The 20,224-nt window shown below is 42.3% G+C and overlaps 1 protein-coding gene across 1 annotated transcript in view; it reads left to right on the plus strand.

Moving 5' to 3' along the window:
• Positions 1–20,224, plus strand: part of TRANK1 (tetratricopeptide repeat and ankyrin repeat containing 1) — a 45,850-nt gene that overhangs the window by 8,702 nt on the left and 16,924 nt on the right. Inside the window, exons 8-14 of the mRNA XM_063304090.1 lie at positions 591–761; positions 1,325–1,486; positions 9,088–9,342; positions 10,404–10,580; positions 12,895–15,816; positions 17,013–17,212; positions 17,734–17,871. Of these exons, the coding sequence (XP_063160160.1) occupies positions 591–761; positions 1,325–1,486; positions 9,088–9,342; positions 10,404–10,580; positions 12,895–15,816; positions 17,013–17,212; positions 17,734–17,871 (4,025 nt within the window). The remainder of the gene's footprint in view (positions 1–590; positions 762–1,324; positions 1,487–9,087; positions 9,343–10,403; positions 10,581–12,894; positions 15,817–17,012; positions 17,213–17,733; positions 17,872–20,224) is intronic.

The raw sequence follows: 20,224 nt of genomic DNA on the forward strand, positions 1-20,224 counted from the left end.
TGAGATTATTTGGCTTTGTAAACCAGAGTTTCTATCTATCTGTATTGTGTGGGTTTGGGTTTATTCAGTAATCCATGGTTATACAAATCGCACCACAACAGAATGTATGAATAAATAACTTGGTTCATATAGTATATGAAACCATAATGAGTCGGCTTGCTTTTAGTTTAGTTTAGCATTTTAGTTTAGTTTTAGGAGCAATGTAAACCAAGTCACAGATTTACTTTGTTATTTCCCATGAATGTCCTGAGACTTCTAAAAATGAAGTTTGCTTGAAAAGTGAATTTCTACAGCATTTCTCATTACTTTTTCAACAAATGCCAAAAGTGAAATTTACCTGCATTCAGCTGTTCCTTTGATGGAGCTTTCTACAAGTTATAGTTAATACTTGCAACAGTCAGAGTAGATAAGAGGGTTGTGTTGTTTGTGTGGTGCAGATGGATTACAGAGATAACATACTGCTGGATGCTGGTTACCAGTGCCATATGCTTTTCAGAGATACTTTGTGCAAATCTCAAATCAGAGTTGAAATTGAGCTTTAAAAAATTACATCACAAAGGTCAAATCCTACTACTTGTCTTTATCTTTAGATCAAAAGGAAGATATCATGATGCTTCTAAATGCTGGGGTGGATCCAAGGATCTCTGATGCCCGATCAAGATCTGCTTTAGATATCTTGAAAAGCAACAAGAAGTTCACAGCTATAGAACTAATCAACAAGTACTTAGCCAATCACAAATTATGCCCGAAGGAATTACCAGGTACTTCCCAGATGGGCCTACTCAATTTAATAAATAAACAGCATTCTTTGAAAATCAATTGCTAGTCTCTTGTAATTGTCATTTAGGATTGTATTGGCTGTCTTTCAGGCATTGTTTTTCTCTTTTCTCTGTAGCAATATAGCTGCTATAGGAGTATTCCTGTCAGCATCAGGGGGAGTATGAATTGATCTCTGTGAGTAAGGGCCATTGGGCAGCTACTGTTGGCTTGAAGCTAGCATCGCTCATTTTTGAGCACTTGGAGTGCAGTGTTGTAGACAGGCACAGAGATGATCTGGAAGAAACTACGGAGCCACAGTTACAAAAAAAAAATCAGGCTTTAAGCCTGGAATATAAGTAAAGCATAAAAGAGAAACTCAGACCAGTTCTGCATTAGGTCTCTGGGGTATAAGAGAGAAGGAAGGGAAAACATGCGTTTTCAAGATTTAATTGTAGCCTATATCAATAAAGTTGGACTACCTAGACCTGGACTACCTTGAATGGCTGACAATCCTGAGCTTAACCCCCTTGTCAATAATATCCTTTTCTTGTGCTTTTTAATGCAGGTGAGATTGAAAGTGAAGCATCTGCAGATGTTATAACTTCACTTCAGGAAGCTTTTGAACAGTTTGTGGAGTTTTGCTGTTTAGAACATGAGGAATATAGTATCAGGACGTTGGAACATGACAAAATCCAGAGGCTTTTGAAGCTGCTGTCTGCAATAACAGGTACAATATGTGTTCTTCCCAATTGCATAGATGCCAATAGTATGCTGGGTGTATTCTTTAACTCTAAACCCCTTATCTTTCAGTAATTGAATGGAGCAGTCCTCAGAAAAACAAGATCTTTAGGAATAGGTTTTCTTACTAGGCCCAGAATTTAGATTCTCTGACCTCAAGCTGGGAGAAAACTGGAACCGGTAGGTTAATGTCAGTAGGGAGACTACAGGCAGAAATTTCAGTGGTGTATTAATCATTACTGCTTTGTTCAGTTAAATAGTATAGGGAGCTCTAAAGATGACCTTGGAGAAGGGATCCAGAACTTGTTAGGTCAACAAAAGCTGCTGAACCATGTGTTAAGCTGAGGAGGTGGGAGAGAGTGCCTCCTGACTTTCTGGGATATAAGCAGACTTGCAACATTCTGTTACTATAGCCTATCTCAAAGTATAGTTCTAGTCTTCCTGTGGAGTTGGTTTTCTGAACTGGTCTACTTTGTACAGCTCACAGATAGTTCTACAGTTGTTACCATTCTGTCACTGTATCTCTGCTTGTTTAGCTTATCTGTTTACAGGTGACTCTTTGCTTGCTCTAATACATAGATCTAAGTTTCATGATACTTCGTCCATTACAACAGCTATTTTTCTGTAATATTGTATGGAGTAGGCCTCTAGAAGCAGGGCTGCAACTAGCGGGGGGCAACTGGGGCATGCGCCCCAGGCGCTGTGCTGGTGGGGTGCCAAAATGAGCACAGGGGGTGCCAAAATGAGTGCTGGGGGGGCGCCAAAATGGGCGTGGAATCCATTGTTTGCCCCGGGTGACACACTCTAATTGCGGCCCTGTCTAGAAGGGGGAGAACATTCTCTGTGGCACCTGTAATGATTGCCCTAGCCCAAATACTCAGACTCACAAGAGGCTGCTAAATGAGATCTGATTTATTAGAGAACTAAAGACAAGTACAAAGAAAGCTGAGAATGAGCAAAAGCGCGCCAAATACAAACTTAAACCCTTGGTACAAACGTATCCCGCCTCCCTCGTAGCAGCCCCGCCTGGCACAGGTGCTAGCAATCGTCAGAGTTGCTAGCCTGGGAAAGTAACCTTGAGCTCAGTAGATAAGACAAATACATTCCAAAGCAAAGCGAAAAGATAACGGTTCCCATCCTCCCCACAGAGATGAAACACGCATCCAATTAATGACATGCGAAACGTTACGATGTATCAAAGACATTGAAACGGCGAACATGACATACCGCCTCCCTAAAAATATATTTAAGGACCTGGCTTAGTGGGATAAGCAGAGTGAAAACGGGCTACCAGGACAGGGGAAGCCACATCTGGTGCAGCCACCCACTCTGGATGAGGGAAATGTTTCCAACGAACTAAATATTGTAAAGTATTGCGAAGGCGTCTAGAATCCAAAATTTCTTTAACTTCAAAGTGTTGCTGACCATCAATCATGATGGGGGTTGGAGGTGGAGGTTGGCGATGCCAGCGGTCAGAAGGAATAGTCGGTTTGAGCAAACTGCAATGAAAAACAGGGTGTAAGCGTTTGAGGTTATGAGGCAAGTCAAGTTTAAAAGTCACAGGATTAATTTGAGCTATAATCGGGAAAGGACCAACAAATTTAGGCGCAAGTTTCTTTGAAGGTTGTGAGGACTTGAGAAACTTAGTGGAAAGGTAAACCGAGTCCCCGACTTGGAATGGAGGGTGGGGGGCCCGCTTTCGATCAGCATACAGTTTATAATCCGCTTGGGCATCAGCTAATGCCTGTTGAATCATTGGCCAGGAGTCAGCCAGTTGTGTTGTCCAATCATCTGGAGTAGTTGATCCTGCCGGAGGTTGTGGTAGATCAGGGATAGGTACAAAGTCTTTACCCTGGGCTACCCGAAACGGGGTTTGGCCAGTGCTTTGGTGCACTGCATTGTTGTAAGCCACTTCAGCAAACGGTAGAAGGTCTACCCAATTGTCCTGCTGATAATTTACAAAAGCTCGAAGGTACTGCTCCAAAGTAGAGTTAAGAGCCTCAGTGGCCCCGTCCGTTTGCGGATGCCAAGCCGTGGAGAGGGCTTGCTTCGTGCCTAACAGCTTGAGGAACGCCCGCCAAAATTGGGAGGTAAATTGTGTGCCCCTGTCCGAAATTAAGCGGGAGGGGCATCCGTGTAGCCTGTACACGTGTACCAGGAACAGGCGGGCCAATTGCCGTGCTGACGGAATGGACACGCAAGGGATGAAGTGAGCTTGTTTAGAGAAATAATCTTTGACCACCCAAATGACTGTTTTGCGCTGGCTGGGTGGCAGTTCTACAATGAAGTCCATGGAGATTTCCTCCCAAGGGGAAGAAGGGGTAGCCACCGGCTGTAGAAGCCCCTGGGGCTTGCCCACCTTGCGTTTAGACATTGCACACAAAGTGCAGGAGGCAATGTAGTCCTTGACATCTTTACGCAATGTGGGCCACCAAAACTGCCTCCGAACCAGGTGCAAGGTTTTTACAAACCCAAAGTGACCGGCGAGCTTGTCATCGTGTGAACGTAGTAACACATCTTTTCTGAGGCTTTCAGGGACATAGAGGCGATCAGATTTCCAAGCGAAGCCTCTGTCAAAAGTAACACTGTCTTTATTCGCTAGCAACCAAGTATCCGTTTTCAGTTCTTTGAGAAACTTTTGTTGCAACTGGGAGGGAATTGACAAAGTGCTTGGCTGGGCAGCGTCCGTGGTGGGCGGCTGCTGCGCGCGCGTTTGGCTTCGCGTCACAGCCTGCATGCCCAATTGGGGCGCCGTCCATAGGGTGCTAACCACTTCTGGCGCTGCCCCAGCGTCCTGAGGTTGCCTTGACAACGCATCAGCCAAGAAGTTCTTTTTCCCCGGAATAAATTTCAATTGAAAATTGAATCGATTGAAAAATTGAGCCCAACGGACCTGTTTGGGGCTCAGTTTTCGAGGGGCACTAAGCGCCTCCAGGTTTTTATGATCAGTCCATACTTCAAAGGGATGATTTGCCCCCTCTAACAGATGCCGCCAAGCTTCCAACGCGGCTTTTACTGCAAACGCCTCCTTTTCCCAGACATGCCAACGTCTCTCAGTTTCGGAGAATTTGCGGGATAAGTAGGCACAGGGCTTGAGGCATCCTGTCCCGTCTTGTTGCATCAACAATGCCCCAATGGAATAATCGGAGGCATCTGCCTGTACTACAAAAGGCTTTGAGGGATCAGGATGCTGTAAAATGGGCTCTTTGACAAAAGCTGCTTTCAGCCGCTCAAACGCCGTTTGACAAGCAGGCGTCCAGCGCAACAGCGCCCCGGGATTCTTGACTCTCCGAGTATCTCCCACCCCTTTTGTTCGAAGCAGTTCAGTTAGTGGCAAGGCAATCTCGGCGAACCCCCTTATGAATAATCTGTAGTAGTTGCTGAACCCCAGGAAACTTTGCAGTTGCCTGCGGGTGCGGGGACTCTCCCAGTCCACGATAGCCTGCACCTTGGCAGGGTCCATTTCTATGCCTTTATCTGAAATTCTATACCCCAAGTAGTCAATATGGGTCTGATGAAAGGCACATTTAGACAGTTTGGCATACAATTCAGCTGATCTGAGTTTACACAATACTTTCTTTACCAGAGCCACATGCTCTTCCATGGTTTCCGTATAAATCAATACATCATCCAAATACACCAGTACCCCTTTAAACAGATGTTGATGCAGTACCTCATTGATTAATTGCATAAATACCCCAGGGGCCCCAGCCAAACCGAATGGTAACACCTTATACTGGAAAGCTCCCAACGGGCAATTGAATGCAGTTTTCCACTCATCCCCCTCCTTGATGCGTACACGATAGTAGGCTTCTCTTAAATCAAGCTTAGAGAAGATCTTTCCCTTGGCCAGATGTGACAACATGTCCTTGATCAATGGCAAGGGATATTTGTTGGAAATTGAGACGGCGTTTAATCCGCGGAAATCGGTACAAAGTCTCAATGTCCCATCCTTTTTTGGGCGGAAAAGCACCGGCGCCCCCACCGGTGAATTTGCCGGCTCAATGAATCCGCGCGCCAGATTTTTGTCCACAAAGTCTCTCAACAGAGTCAGTTCCTTTTGTGTCATGGAATAAATCTTTGGCTTGGGCAATTGGGTGTTGGGCAGCAGTTCTATGGCACAGTCCGTCTTTCGATGGGGGGGCAACTGGTCGGCTTCCTTTTCACCGAATACATCAGCAAACATCCTGTACTCGGCCGGCAAGCCTTCCAGAAGAGGGACCGGGTAAGGCGGAGTCGCAGCTGCCGCCACCCCCACCATCTCCTCTGGGGCACCCTTCCCCTCGGTCGCTTGATAGAACCCATCCCTAAACGTGATAGTTCGGTAAACCCAATTTATTTGGGGGTTTTGCTGCACCAACCAGGGTACCCCCAACACCACCAAGGGCCCCCCCACAGGAGCCACGACAAAAGACAACCCTTCCTGGTGGCTGCCCAGTTGCAAGGCTACCCGCCCTGTAAAATGGGTGACCGGTTTACCCCCTGCCATGGACCCATCCAATTGAGTAAAAGCGATGGGTCGTTGTAAAGGGAAAATGGGCAGCTCCAAAGCCGCTACCACGTCGGGGTGCATAAGACACCGGGAACACCCCGAATCAATCATGGCCCATACTTCTACAGTCTTGGATTGGGAGCCCAATTTCAATTTCACCGTGAGAATGCGGTAACTGCCACTCACCGACGGAGGCTCGCGCCCTTCTTCTACCACCTGCCCAGCGGCGCCCTTTAGAGCAGGTGGCTGGCGTTTCCCGCCGGCTGCATGATTTCGGTCTCCCCTTCAATGTCGTAGAACATCACATCGTCTCCCTCGGCTTCAGCCACCGCGGCTTTCTGCTTCTTCGGCAATGCAGGGGACTTCGCCGAGGGTTTGCCGGGCCGTTCCTCCCCCTTTGCCTTCGGGCATGCTGCCACTCGATGCCCCTCCTTACCACATCTCAAACACAAGCCTTTTGCGTACCGCTTCTCCCGCTCCTCGTCCCAGGGTCATTGTCCCGGTTTCCCCCCGGTGCTCACTGGGCGGCTGGGTTTCACCTCCCGCCCCGACTTGGCGGTCTTCCGCTGGGCAAAGATCTCCTGGGCATGTTCAGCCCTCCCCGCCAGCAGGATCCATTCGTACAGCGTATATGGGTCGTCTCTCCCCAGGGACCAGCGCAGCACCTCTGTATTCAAGCCATCCTTGAAGAGCTCGATAATGGTTGCTTGGGACCAGTCATCCACCTTCCCAGCTAGCGCTTTAAACTCCAAAGCATAATCTGCGACCGATCTGAACCCCTGCTTGAGTTCCTTCAGAGCTCGCTTTGCTCTCTCTTTTGCTAAGGGGTCCTCGAAGTGTTGTTTCAACGCCCAGAGGAACTCATCGAAACTTTCCAGTTCAGGCGCTTCCGACTGGCACATCTGGACATACCAGTCTGCCGCCCTCCCCTTCAGTTTGGTGGCAATGGTGATGATTCTCGCCTTCTCCGATTGGAAAAACGCCCCCCATTCTTCCATGTAAGTTTTCGCATTCGTCAGGAAGAACGAGAGTTTGGTCGGGTCCCCATCAAACTTGACAGGGAAGTCTCGCATGCCGCCTCCCGCCGGGCTGCGCCCCACCACTGGTGCTGCTGCGGCTGGTGCTTCCCTGGCTCGGGGCGGCACGGGGCCCCGGGGCGATCGCCCTGGCGATGCTGCGATTTCCATCTGGACCGACTGGTCCCCTTCGCGCCTCCGCACCACCCGTCGCCGTTCCGGGGACTGCCCCTGGGAAGAAGGGGTTGAATGCCTCGGGCTTGATTCCTCCCGGACCTCTCGCAACGAGGTCACATCCAAGCTCAGCTTTTTCAGTATAGCCTCCAACGAATCCATTTTGGACTCCAGTACTCGGATTCGATCCGGAGTGGGTGAGCCCTCCGTTGGCTGCATCTGCACCACGTTGGGGGATAGTGGGTATCTCTGCCTCCAAGATGGGCCCCCCGCTACGGTGGCACCTCCTTGGGTCTCATCCCAGGTGAGCAGCTCGCCCGGTGAATTCACGGTGGTCTCCGGGGCCGTTTTCAGCCCCCCGGCTTCACTCTCCGACGCGGAGCTCGCCTCTTCCCGGATGGCTGACAGCTCCCCACCTTGGGACGGTCGGCCGGACTGCCTCACGGTCGAGTCCGGTTCCCCTTCTTCCATCATCATGATGTTGGGTTCGGTCATCGCGGGCTCTCTCCCTCACAGGGTTAGACACTTGTCTTTCCTGGACAGGGGCCAGCGGGGTTAGGATCTTAGATTCTCAGCTTTATGTAATGATTGCCCTAGCCCAAATACTCAGACTCACAAGAGGCTGCTAAATGAGATCTGATTTATTAGAGAACTAAAGACAAGTACAAAGAAAGCTGAGAATGAGCAAAAGCGCGCCAAATACAAACTTAAACCCTTGGTACAAACGTATCCCGCCTCCCTCGTAGCAGCCCCGCCTGGCACAGGTGCTAGCAATCGTCAGAGTTGCTAGCCTGGGAAAGTAACCTTGAGCTCAGTAGATAAGACAAATACATTCCAAAGCAAAGCGAAAAGATAACGGTTCCCATCCTCCCCACAGAGTTGAAACACGCATCCAATTAATGACATGCGAAACGTTACGATGTATCAAAGACATTGAAACGGCGAACATGACAGCACCCCATTCTTGGAATTCACTCCACAGAGGCTCAAGTGGTGCCCACATTGGCATCTTTCAGCATCATGTGAAGACGTTTTTATCTTCTCAGTTTTTAACTGGCTTTTAATCATATTTTAATTCATGTTTTTGTTTCTGAATGACTGCTTTATATTTGCATAGTTTATATTGTGTTTTTATTTTGTTTTATTTGATTGCATTGTATATGTTTTATTCAAATTGTATTTTTGGTGTGTTTTATTGTAAGCCCAGAGAGCTTCAGCTGTTGGACAGTTTAAACATTTTAATAATAAATCAATAAAAATAATAAAATAAAAATAATTTTTATTTTTTGCTTCAGTGTTGGGTCTATAGTAGCACTATATACTCCAAAACTGGACCCAAAAACCTTGGTTAAAAGGGAAAACTGGAAACATTTATTTAAAAGCCTAGCCCAAGGGAATGAGGATTCCCTATTCCGCCCCATTCAGATTTCAGACAGGGGTTAACAGGTGGTAGCAGCTTATTTCCAGTCCCAGGTAAACTTTTCACTTGCAGGGATCAGCTACATCTTGGAACTCAAATAGAGGGGATAGGAGAGTGAAGATCTCAAGAACAGGTCTGATGGGCTGATACTTGTGTTTGAAACTGACATACCATCCAGCTACATGATGAAAATGTAATACCAAGCTAAAGTTAAAGCTGACAAGATGAAGCATTACTAAGGTTGAGTTGCAAAGTGCAATTTGGAGGGAATCAGTTTAGTTCGTCACTGTGTTATTTGAACCAGCTAAGAAGCTTCAGCTTTCACTGAGAAATGCTATTCTGAAATGCATGGGAATCCTTGAGTAAATCACATTAAAGCTGCAGCAACACAAGGTCACCATGTGTGGACTAAACAGGGAATTTATGTGTTATTCAAGTGAGATCAAATTAGCTGTTTCTGATAACTTTTTTACTTTTGTTTCTTTCAGAGATTCCTAAAGATCTTGCCTGTGAGATTTCGCCTACTTGTGCCAACAGCTTCATAAAGTTGTTGTTGGAGAAGCAAATGTGGCATGAAGTTTTGTTACTGTTGACCCGAAAGGCCACAGGGGAAATGACATCCAGAGACAGATTTCTTAAAAACTGTTCTCTCTCAGACTTGGACATTGGCACAGTCTTGAAACACCTAGATAAGGATTATAAACAACGAGTACAGCTTGTAAGATGCTTGATAGAGAGAGGAGGTGAACCTTTAATATACTACAGTACTCTGTATCTGTTCTTCGCTGAAGAAGAGTCAAACATACCTTTTTTTAAAGACTTACATATCTTTATTTATGCATGCTGAACTATGATTAAGAAAAATCCTTACCTTTAGAATTCCACATGATCAGGAATTGCCAAAGTAAAATAGCTACAGATGAAAATATTTTATTTAAGGTCATACAATCAAACTAAACTGGATTGTATTAAGTGAGTAATTAGTATTGTTAAGAATAGAGTAGCTTGATACTGGTAGTTTAAAGGTTTTGAAAATGAAGTTAAACTAATGACAGCAGGTTTCTTACAGCACTTAGTTTTAATGAACCAGACTAATCCCAAAGAAGGAATATCAATCTTTGGGATTAGATTTTCAATCTTTCCCCTCCCTCAAGGGCCCTCTCCCCCAATCCTTCCCTTTCCTCTCAAGTTAGAGAGTAATCTTTCTTCCCTACCTGCTCTTTTTATTCGTAACCTGATTTCCTTGCCACCGTACCTGTGCTCAGAATCAGCAGCAAGGTAGTAGCATCATCCTTGTAAGTATTATTTTATAGGATTACCAGATCTGAACTACAAAAATCCAGACAATAACTAGGTGGTAACAAAGAGTTACGCAAAACTCAAATCATTGCTGCCACCTAGTGATCTTCAGTTTTGCAGCCCAGGCCTAGTAGACTTTTATCTTTTTCTTCAGTTTCTGAAGGGGTTTCCAGGGACAATCGGGCAGTTTTTACAGCCCTATTATTTAAAGTATGGCTGCTGTACCTCTTTCACATATTCATTTCAAACTGAAGTGCATTAGCCTAAATGCATTTGTAGCACCTTGCTATTGAACGTTTCATGTCTTCTGCAGATGGTTTTTTTCTGCAGATGATTTTTTTTTTCTAACCATCTGAAATAATGGTTGGATTTAGATTCAGATCTCTCTGGTATTACAATATTATGTATATTATGTATATTAAATATAAATATACTGAACCAGAATGTAATGTAATGTAAAATATCCTATATTATATCATACATGTTTACGGTATTTCTTTTGCAGCCTCACCTGAAGGGATTGGAATTACCCAGGAGAAACCACTTCTGAAATGCTTGAAAAATAATGACTTTGAATTGGCATTTTTGTTCCTGAGATCTGGTGCAGATCCTACTTGTATATCCATTTGGGAAGGTGACACGCCCTTACATGCTGCATTGTCAATTTATCTTGATAAAAAAGGTGAGCTTTTGGCTTGGGTCAAATGAGATGGAAAAATTACTTAACCATCAAGCATATGTAACATTATCCTTTCACCTTGGTCCAGGTGAAACAACTGGCTTGCCTATAGAAGTTCCCAGGCTAGCACTTTTTCTGTCTTTTCTTTAACAAAAGGATGAGAGGCAGCAGGGCTAAAAATGATTTCTGCTCAGGGCTGTGGAGTATCTGGTTCACAATAAATAGTTTTGGCTTATACTCCTCATAGTTTAATGATTTTAAAATAACTTTCCTGTCCTGGCATATATTATATAACATAGATAATTCCCTAATAATTCCCTTTCTTCCTTTGCTTCTTTTCATAAATAGAAATGTTTGCTAAGCAAATCTACCAAAAAAAAAAATAAATTGGTGTCTTCCAGACCAAGCTCTTATGGAAAATCCTGCTGTGAGTTTTGCCCCTAGACAGTAGAATGATGAGAATCTACTTAGGCAACTCCTAAAAGAAAGTTGAGCCGATGTTATGGAGATAGCTGATGAAGAAGGAGGGGGCCATTTCCAGGGGGAAAAACACATGCGCAGTGTAGAAGGCCTTGGGCTCCCAGCCAAGAAGATCAGAAAGGAACCGCCTTAGAGTTCTGGAGTTTTTCCCTTAGAGTTTGCTAGTTCTGTTCAGTTTTGGCACGATTCTGTCAACAGGGCAGAACAATAAAGACTAGAGCTTCATTCCTGACTCAGCGTTGTTCCTTCACCCTATTCCTGACAGCCAGTTTGGAGTAGTGATTAAGGCCCCAGGCAAGAAACCAGGAGACCATGAGTTCTAGTGCCAGCTGGGTGACTTTGGGCCAGTCCCTCTCTCTCAGCCCTAGGAAGGAGGCAATGGCAAACTACTTCCAAAAAACCTTGCCGAGAAAACGGCAGGGGCTAGTCCAAGCAGACGCCAGGAGTTAAAAGTGACTCAAATGTTGAGGTTCTCTTTACCTCTGGAGTGTTTGAAGCAAAAAGGCAGCACTTTTGCTTGGGCATTTTCAGCTTGCACTATTGTCTTTGTTAACCTTATGGAAACAAAGCGTATTTCCTACAGGGCACCAGATGGCAGAAAAGGTAGCTTTACTTTTTCATTATAGGTTTCTTTCTGGGCTTCTGCTTCTAATTTTCCTGTATTCTTTTAGAAAAAGAAAGAACAATTATAATGTCAATTGATGCTTCTGGATAAAAGAAGCCAAATATTTCGCGCGCGCGTGAGATTCTTTCTTTCTACTTTTCTGATCCTTTGCTTCTCCATTTCCCAGATATGAGAAAATGAGGAGCTCCAGCATCACACTTAAATTTAGACTGGCTGATTTTACTGTTTTAATTCACCTGAAGCAGGGAAATGTATTGTGCTATCCACATTACCTCTTTCAGGAATATCCTTGTTTAATATTAAAAAAAAACTTTATGAGCATTAGATTTTGAAAACCATGCCAATTTATAACTTGTCCTTTCAGTTAAAATGTCCATCCTCTGTAGCAGTGCTAAAATCTCCAGGCCCAGATGCTCCTTGGATCTTCATGTTCTGGTCCTGCCTTTTCTTTTGATGTAATAGCTTGGTAGTTAACTACTGGCACCATCAATCTGTTTAGTGTCTATTCCCTAACCCTCCCACACCTATGTGGCTGTTTTGGGAATTAAAAGGTCAAATAGCAAAGTTGAAATAATTGCATTAGTGCCATCTCCTATGTTGTGTAAAAGATGGTGAGAGGATTCAGCCCTTCCCCTCCCTCCGTCCGAGAATTTAAATCAATCTCTCGGGATAAAAAGAAATTTTCCATTTCTTTTATGGCCATGGTAAAGTGGAAAGAATAACAGGAAATAAAACCAACCCCCATCATATGATTGCTTGTATTCTAAGGAAATAGGAAGCAATAACTCACATTGATTAATACCCTACACCAAGGAACATTTGTGAGAAGCACTTTTTTTTTTCCTCACACTACCTGCTGTGTGAAAATTATTCCTGATTTTGGGTAGAGGAGAGATTTCAGAGTAGTCTGTATACCAGAAGAAGCTGTAAGACAAAAGGAATATAAGAAAAGATCTATTGCATATTCCTAAAATGCTGTTTAGCTCAATATTATGAAGTTTACCATTCTTTATCCTGGAACAAGAGCTTTGATTAGACTGGAAAGTTCAAGTAGAATCCTGTGGGTAACTTGAAGGAGCGAACAGGTTGTTAAAGGTGAATTACTTTAAGAAGAAATAGTCATGAACTATTGAGCATTTCTCAGTAGGAAAAATAATTCTCAGATGAATATGCTGTAAAAATAAAAAGCTTCTTGCCTTTTTTTTTCTCTAGATTATACTGGTATCAATATCCTAAGTTACCTTCTAAAGTTGTACAAGTCAAATCCATTCACATTTCCACATCTTAATCCAAATAGCCAAGACAAGAATGGAGACACAATATTGCACATCATCTTTCAGAAAAATGTAACTAAGCAGATTAAGAAAATTTTAGACTTGCTAGCAAAGTTTGACATTAACTTTAATTTAAAAAATAATTTAGGCAGAGATATTCGTTACAAAAAAAAGAAGAATGACCCAATGCTTATTGCTTGGAATGATGCTCTAGGTGACAAGAAGAAAAAATACCGACATGATGCAATGGTACAAAAACCCACTGCAGCTTTAAACAGGTCACAAACAAAAAATTCTGCCCATTCTTCAGCCATGCAGTTATCCAAAGTGACACCTGGAAAAGTGCCATTAACCAAGGAGCCAATTGCAGATACTGTTTCTCATGAACAAAAAATAGAAGGTGATGCTGGAGTAAAAAATTCTACATATAGGGATAGTAATAAGTCACTGACTCTGAAAGAATGTATTGTACAAGAAATCAAATTGTTAGTCCAGAAACTTGGATTAGGTGAATTCTCAGGAAAAATTAATTCAGAGACATCTGAGATACCAAAGCTGTTATCTTCAGTAGTGAAGACTGAAGGCAAGGAGATCAAACATCAAAAGTCATGTGGCCATCAGAAGTTACCTTACAGTAAAAAGGTTGCTTGCCTAAACAAAGACAACCTGAGGGAGAAAGTCCACAATCAACTCACTGAGTACAAAGGAGAAAGGGAAGAAACTATTCAAGATGATGGTCAGTTTCAGGACATAGAAATGTATGTTCAGGATTTTGATAACATGACATGGGAAATTGAGTGCACATCTGAAATGCTAAAGAAGCTGAGTGACAAAAGCATGCCTCATTATATGAAGAATAAAGTAATACTTGTAATTCAGCAGTTGGGAAATGGAGAATGGACTCAAGGTCTGCAAAAGCAGCTGAAACATTTGAAAGGTGACATTCAACTCTATGAAGCAAAGTTGGGCAAAGGGGCAAGGATGCTCTGGGAGTTGGCAGTAGACTTTTCTCCTCGCTGCAGTGAGAAACAAGATAAGATACTAGAGAATGAGCTTTATAATAACTCAGCAGAGAAAAATGGGAGAGTTTATACAGAAATAATTCGCATATGGGATATTGTTCTGGATCATGACAAACTCAACCATGCCATTAACACTGTGTGTACTGCGTACAATCGTGGGCTTGCTTGTATCCTGAAAAAAACCCTCAAAGGTATAAATACAGGTCCAATGTCTTCTAATCTGAAAACACAAAAGCGTATTCCTCGTATTTATGTTGAAGACACCAAAGCAGAAAAATTGAAAGATAGTGTTCTTGAATATTTTCCTCCAGCAAGTGCCATTGAAACTGAATATAGTATAATGAAGTTTCATAGTTTCAGTACTAATATGGCATTTAACATCATAAATGATATAACTTCTACTGCTGAATATCCCTTTAGAGTTGGTGAATTAGAATATGCAGTTATTGACTTGAACCCCAAACCATTGGAGCCAATAATCTTGATTGGACGGAGTGGAACAGGAAAAACTACTTGTTGTTTATATAGACTTTGGAAAAAATTCCATTCCTATTGGGAAAAAGCAGAGTTGGCAGGAGGTCCATTATTAGTCAGACAGATATGGCACAGGCTAAAATATAATATGCAGTTGGGAAATGACAACATAACAGATACAAATCATGATGAAAGCCAAGTCAGTAATGACTCCATTGATTCGATAGAATTGGAAACATTTTTAAGTATGAATGATGATGATAAAGAAAATGAAGTTGAACAGGATACTTTAACTTCAACGGACTCAGAAATGAATTCACTTTGTGAATGTGATGAGGATGAGAAACCTGTTGTAGAAGAATCTGACAAACTAGAACACCTGCATCAAATCTTCGTTACTAAAAATCATGTTCTCTGCCAAGAAGTTCAGAGAAACTTCATTGAGCTTAGTAAGTCTTCCCAGGCAACCTGTCATTTCAAGCCACTTGAATCAAATATCTACAGACTTCAGGATGTTAAAGATGAAAATTTTCCACTCTTCCTCACCACCAGACAGTTGCTGCTTTTACTGGATGCCTCTATCCCTGAGCCATTTTTCCTCAGAAATGAAGATGGAAGTCTTATGCATACTCTTGATGGGTGGTCTACTACAGAAGACCTGGCCATCATAAACTGGCAAGAGGAAGAGGAAGATGTTGGTGGAGAAGTAGATTATGATGAAGATGAAAACGCTACAGAAGGTTATACAAAAGAGCGTGACCCTCGAGTCTTTGTGACTTACGATATATTTGCTAATGAAATTTGGCCCAAAATGGTCAAAGGCAAATGTCCCTACAACCCAGCATTGGTCTGGAAAGAAATAAAATCATTTTTGAAAGGATCTTTTGAAGCATTGAACAGCTACCAAGGCATACTGACTGAAAAAGAATACAAAAATCTAGGACGAAAACGATCCCCAGATTTCAAAGAAGACCGTAGTGAAATCTATCGACTCTTTTGCCTTTACCAGCAAATAAAATCACAGAGTAATTACTTTGATGAAGAAGACTTATTGTATAAGTTGTCTCAGCGACTTTCTAAACTCAGTGAATTACCATGGTGCATCCATGAACTTTATGGGGATGAAATTCAGGATTTCACTCAGGCAGAATTAGTATTGCTAATGAACTGCATTGAGGATCCTAATGCAATGTTTCTGACTGGTGATACTGCACAGAGCATCATGAAAGGAGTGGCTTTTCGTTTCAGTGATTTGAAATCACTTTTTCACTATGCCAGCCAAAGCTGTAATGATAAGAAGCAATGTTTGGTTAGAAAGCCAAAAAGGATATATGAGCTTTGTCAGAACTACAGATCTCATTCAGGTATCATACTTTTATTGTTCTTACACAATTTGATATACATGTGTCTGTTTATATGGTATGGGGCTGGGCTGGGCTAGAGAGACACAGACCTGAAAAATTTAGTCATGCTTTGGGAGGAAAAAGGAATTTTAATGATTTTCTGGTGAATAGTATGAATGAATATTCTAAGTTTTTGGCCTAAATGTGTTTGAATTTTATAGGTAATCTTCAATTTACAGTGGCAATTGGGACTGGAATTGCCATTGCTAAGTGACGCGGATGTAAAGCACAATGTCATGTGACCAGACTGCTTAGCAACAGTAATTCTGGCAGTCTCCTCCTCTCCTCCTGCCTTCATTAAGCAAGGACTGTGTGGGTTGTTAAGCAAGGACTTCATGTAACTGCGACTTACAACTTCTTGCTGGCTTCCCCATTGACTTTGCTTGTGGGAAGCCAGCAGGGAATGTCAGAAATCGCAATCGTGACTGTGGCTCACTGCAGTGTTGCAGTCACGAGCTGGGCACCAGTGCCTGGAACACAATCATGTGATCGCGGGGACGCTGCAGTGTCCCCGTGATGTCCCAGAACTCCAAGGACTAGTCGTAAGTACCACTTGTTCAGCACAGTCATAACTTTGAACAGTTGCTGAACCTGAGCACTATCTGTATTGAAGAGGGATGGTCTCTGATTTCTTAAAATCGGGTCTGCCTGCAGTTTTATGGTTTCAGTTTTGTGGACTGAAATAACATCACATATTCACAAAGCTCTGTAATATGGAGCTCTTGAGTAGAATGCAGGAATTCCCATGTTTGAATATCACCAGTTTAAATGTCTGAGGCTCTGGAGAGCCCCTTCCAATAAGAATAGCTAGCAGTGGGTTGAACTGAACTAAAGGTCTAACTTACTGCCCTCTTAAGGACCAATTATCAGAGCAGCTGAGTGATAGCAACAATTAAGATGGTCCCCACTTCTTTGCCCTGATCTACTCATGGGATGCATGTAGTTATCTTTATACAATCATTTAGAAATGTGGAAAAGAATATGTAACTTAACTGTTTATAGACTGTAGCCGTAAGAATTAGTTTTGTTTGTGTTTTAAAGTTAGGTATATGCTGACATTTTAGAATTTATATTCTTTCCATTACTGTTTTGTTTTCTTTTTCCTCGTGAAAGACAGGGTTGATGTGTCAATTCTGCCCACTGATCTTTATTTGCAGGCATTCTTCACTTAGCTTCAGGAGTTGTTGATTTGCTTCAGTGGTATTTCCCAGAATCTTTTGATCGTCTTCCTAGGGATAGAGGTCTCTTTGATGGGCCTAAGCCTACAGTTTTGGACTCTTGCAGTTTTAGTGATCTGGCAATTTTGCTAAGAGGCAATAAAAGAAAAACGCAGCCAATAGAATTTGGAGCACATCAGGTAAGCCTTCTGTGGTGGGGCAGTAGACACAGGAAATTCTTAGGATGATTTCTGATTTTATACAAATATAACAATTCATTTTTCTATAATCTCTAATATTATCATTGCTATTGTAAATTACAATGTTCAGATAGTAATTTCATTAATGACAGTTTAGGTATTTTTCAAACAAAATGAAGTACTTCAGATTTCATTTTCAAAATAATGAAAAAAGAACTTATTTTTCAGGTTTACCACCTGTAAACTAGATAGCTGTAGTGTGCAATAACATGTACATTACCATATAGTTGTAGTTTCAAGGTCAGAGTATTAAAGGGGAGTCAATAAAAACATGTGATCATAATTTCAGTTTCTGCATTCAGCTTCACATAACTTGCTCGCATACAATAATCCAACACTGGTACTAATGATACTTGATTGTTCTGGTTCTTCAGTGTCGACTTAATAGGTAGGTCAAGTTAGTTTTCCGTCCATCTGGTTGCTATTCCCTGACAATCTTTTTTTGTTTGTTTTGGGTATAGGCAGTATTGGTAGCTAATGAAACGGCAAAGACAAATATCCCCGAGGAGCTTAATTTGGCTCTTGTGCTAACAATTTATGAAGCAAAAGGCTTGGAATTTGATGATGTGCTCCTTTACAATTTTTTTACAGATTCAGAGGTAGGTAAATTACTGGGAATCTGGAGGTATCTCGTTTTCTTTTAATTTGTTTTCAAAAGTACTACCTTCTTAATAGTATCACATTCTAGTTTGATTTTTATTACGTATCCTTGTATAAGTTATGAAAATTTCACACATCTTCTATAACTTTCTTGAATTGGAAGCCTTAGGATGGTATGGAGATGTGACGTCATACCTCTTGTTTTGGGTACTTTGGGCCAGGGCCGCAACTGGGGGGGGGCAAGCGGGGAATGTGCCCCGGGCGCCGCGCTGGGCGGGGCACTAAAATGAATGCTGGGGGACGCCAAAATGGGCGCAGAATCCATGTTTGCCCCTGGTGACACAGACCCTAGTTGTGGCCCTGCTTTGGGCACATTTTTTGGGTACTTTGGACACATTTTTAAGGGAACGGGCAGCTTATCATTTGTAAAAGAAATAGTATTTCTTCCTTCATTTTACAAATTTATATAGTGCCCATACCCAGTATATAAATTTGTAAAATGAAGAAAGAAATACTATTTCTTCTACAAATTTATATGCTGTCCATACCCATTACAGCTTCGTGTGGTAGGCAGTAGTATTGCAACCAAAAACTCTTCCCCACGACCCGAGTTTGATCTCAGCGGAAGCTGGATTCTCGGGTAGCCTGCTCAGGTTGACCCAGCCTTCCATCCTTCTGAGGTCGGTAAAATGAGTACCCAGCTTGCTGGAGAAAGTGACGACTGGGGAAGGCAATGGCAAACTGCCCCACTCTATAGTCTGCCAAGAAAATGTTGCGAAAGCGGCGTCCCTCCAAATGGTCAGACATGACTCGGTGCTTTCACAGGGGACCTTTCGCCTTTCACCATACCCAGTGGGTGTAGGGTGGCCTACCAAAATATAATAAAAGAACACAGTAATAAAATCCAACATAATTTTAAAAAAAACCATACAACTCCAAAAGGCATACATGAAAAGCTGTATACTGAGCACTCTTATAAAATATAATAGGTGGCAGCCTATTTGATTTCTCATGGTAGTTTCTGTAACATAGATCTGCCATAGAAAAATAAAATTAATTGTTAATCTCTGATAGTCCTTGTAAAATAGGAGAATATAGAGTGATCCAGCTAGTAATTGGGACTTCAGCTACCATATGTAAGGTTTTGTATACTGAAGTTACTGTCTGGAATTGGATCTAGAATCAATGTAGTTTTTTCAACACTGGTACTGTGATCATTTTAGCATGGCTGCTCACCTTCTGTGCTTCCAACTACAATTTGTAGATTTGTCTTCAAAGATTACCCCAGGAATAGTGCATTGTATTAATCCAACCTTGAGGATATCAGTGCATATGTCCTTCAGATAGGAATACAATTGGTTTTATAGTCAGAGGTGATAAAAGCCCCTTTACACCACAGTACGGTGTAAGTGTTGGATACATGAAGACCTCCAGATTGTCAGTCTTACCCTTTAGGAGTTTGCGGCTCCATACAGAAAAGTCATATCACCTTTATCCTGAAGTCCATCCCCAGAACCAGCAATAACATCCTCATCCAGGCTTAGCTTCAATTTGTTTTCTCTCATATAGTCTTTTACTGCCCAAAGTTGAGTTTCATCAGCATTTGGCAATCACCTCCAAATCCATGAGTGATCTTTCCCAGAAGTTTCATATAGATGTTAAATAACCTGGAAGAGAGGATGCAACCTTACAAAAATCGCCAGGACAATTCTGAGAAACCAGGACTGGTCTCCAGATACCACCATCTGGTAATGCTCAGAAAGAATTATTGAAAAGCAGTGTTTATAACTTCCAACTCCCTAAAATGCTTCGACAAGATACTGTGGTATCAAAAGATATAGAAAGGTTAACAGGGTAGCACTTCCTTTGTTTGTCTAAGTACAGATTGTCCATGAGGCCAAACAAGGCTATGTCCATGCCAAATCTAAGTCTAAACTCAGACTGCAAAGGATGTGGAAAGGATCTCCTCTAAGAACACCTGGAGCCACAGCCCTCATAATCTTATCTGCCAGGTGACAAAAATAGAATAAGCCAGAGTTTGTGTAGCTAGATATCTGTTGTTAAAATCAGACATCCAAGAATGTTTCTCAAACAAAGGTCTCATGAAGATTGAATGGTCATAGATGAAGGTTTTCTTTATTTTTCACAGTAATATAAGTATATAAGGAAGTAATAAGTAATATAAGCAAGACGAGTTCACTTGTCTAAAGATTTTAGAGGTCTTTGTTTCAGTCATACATTCCAACAATGCAGTAAAAGCTTGTTTTGAACTAACTTGTATATAGATTAGGGCAAAGTCTGAGAAAAAAATGACTGGCTCAGTTTTATAGTTAAAAGATTGGAATAGATAAG

Source organism: Candoia aspera, chromosome 4 (genome assembly GCF_035149785.1).
Source record: "Candoia aspera isolate rCanAsp1 chromosome 4, rCanAsp1.hap2, whole genome shotgun sequence".
NCBI classification, from domain to species: Eukaryota; Metazoa; Chordata; class Lepidosauria; order Squamata; family Boidae; genus Candoia; species Candoia aspera.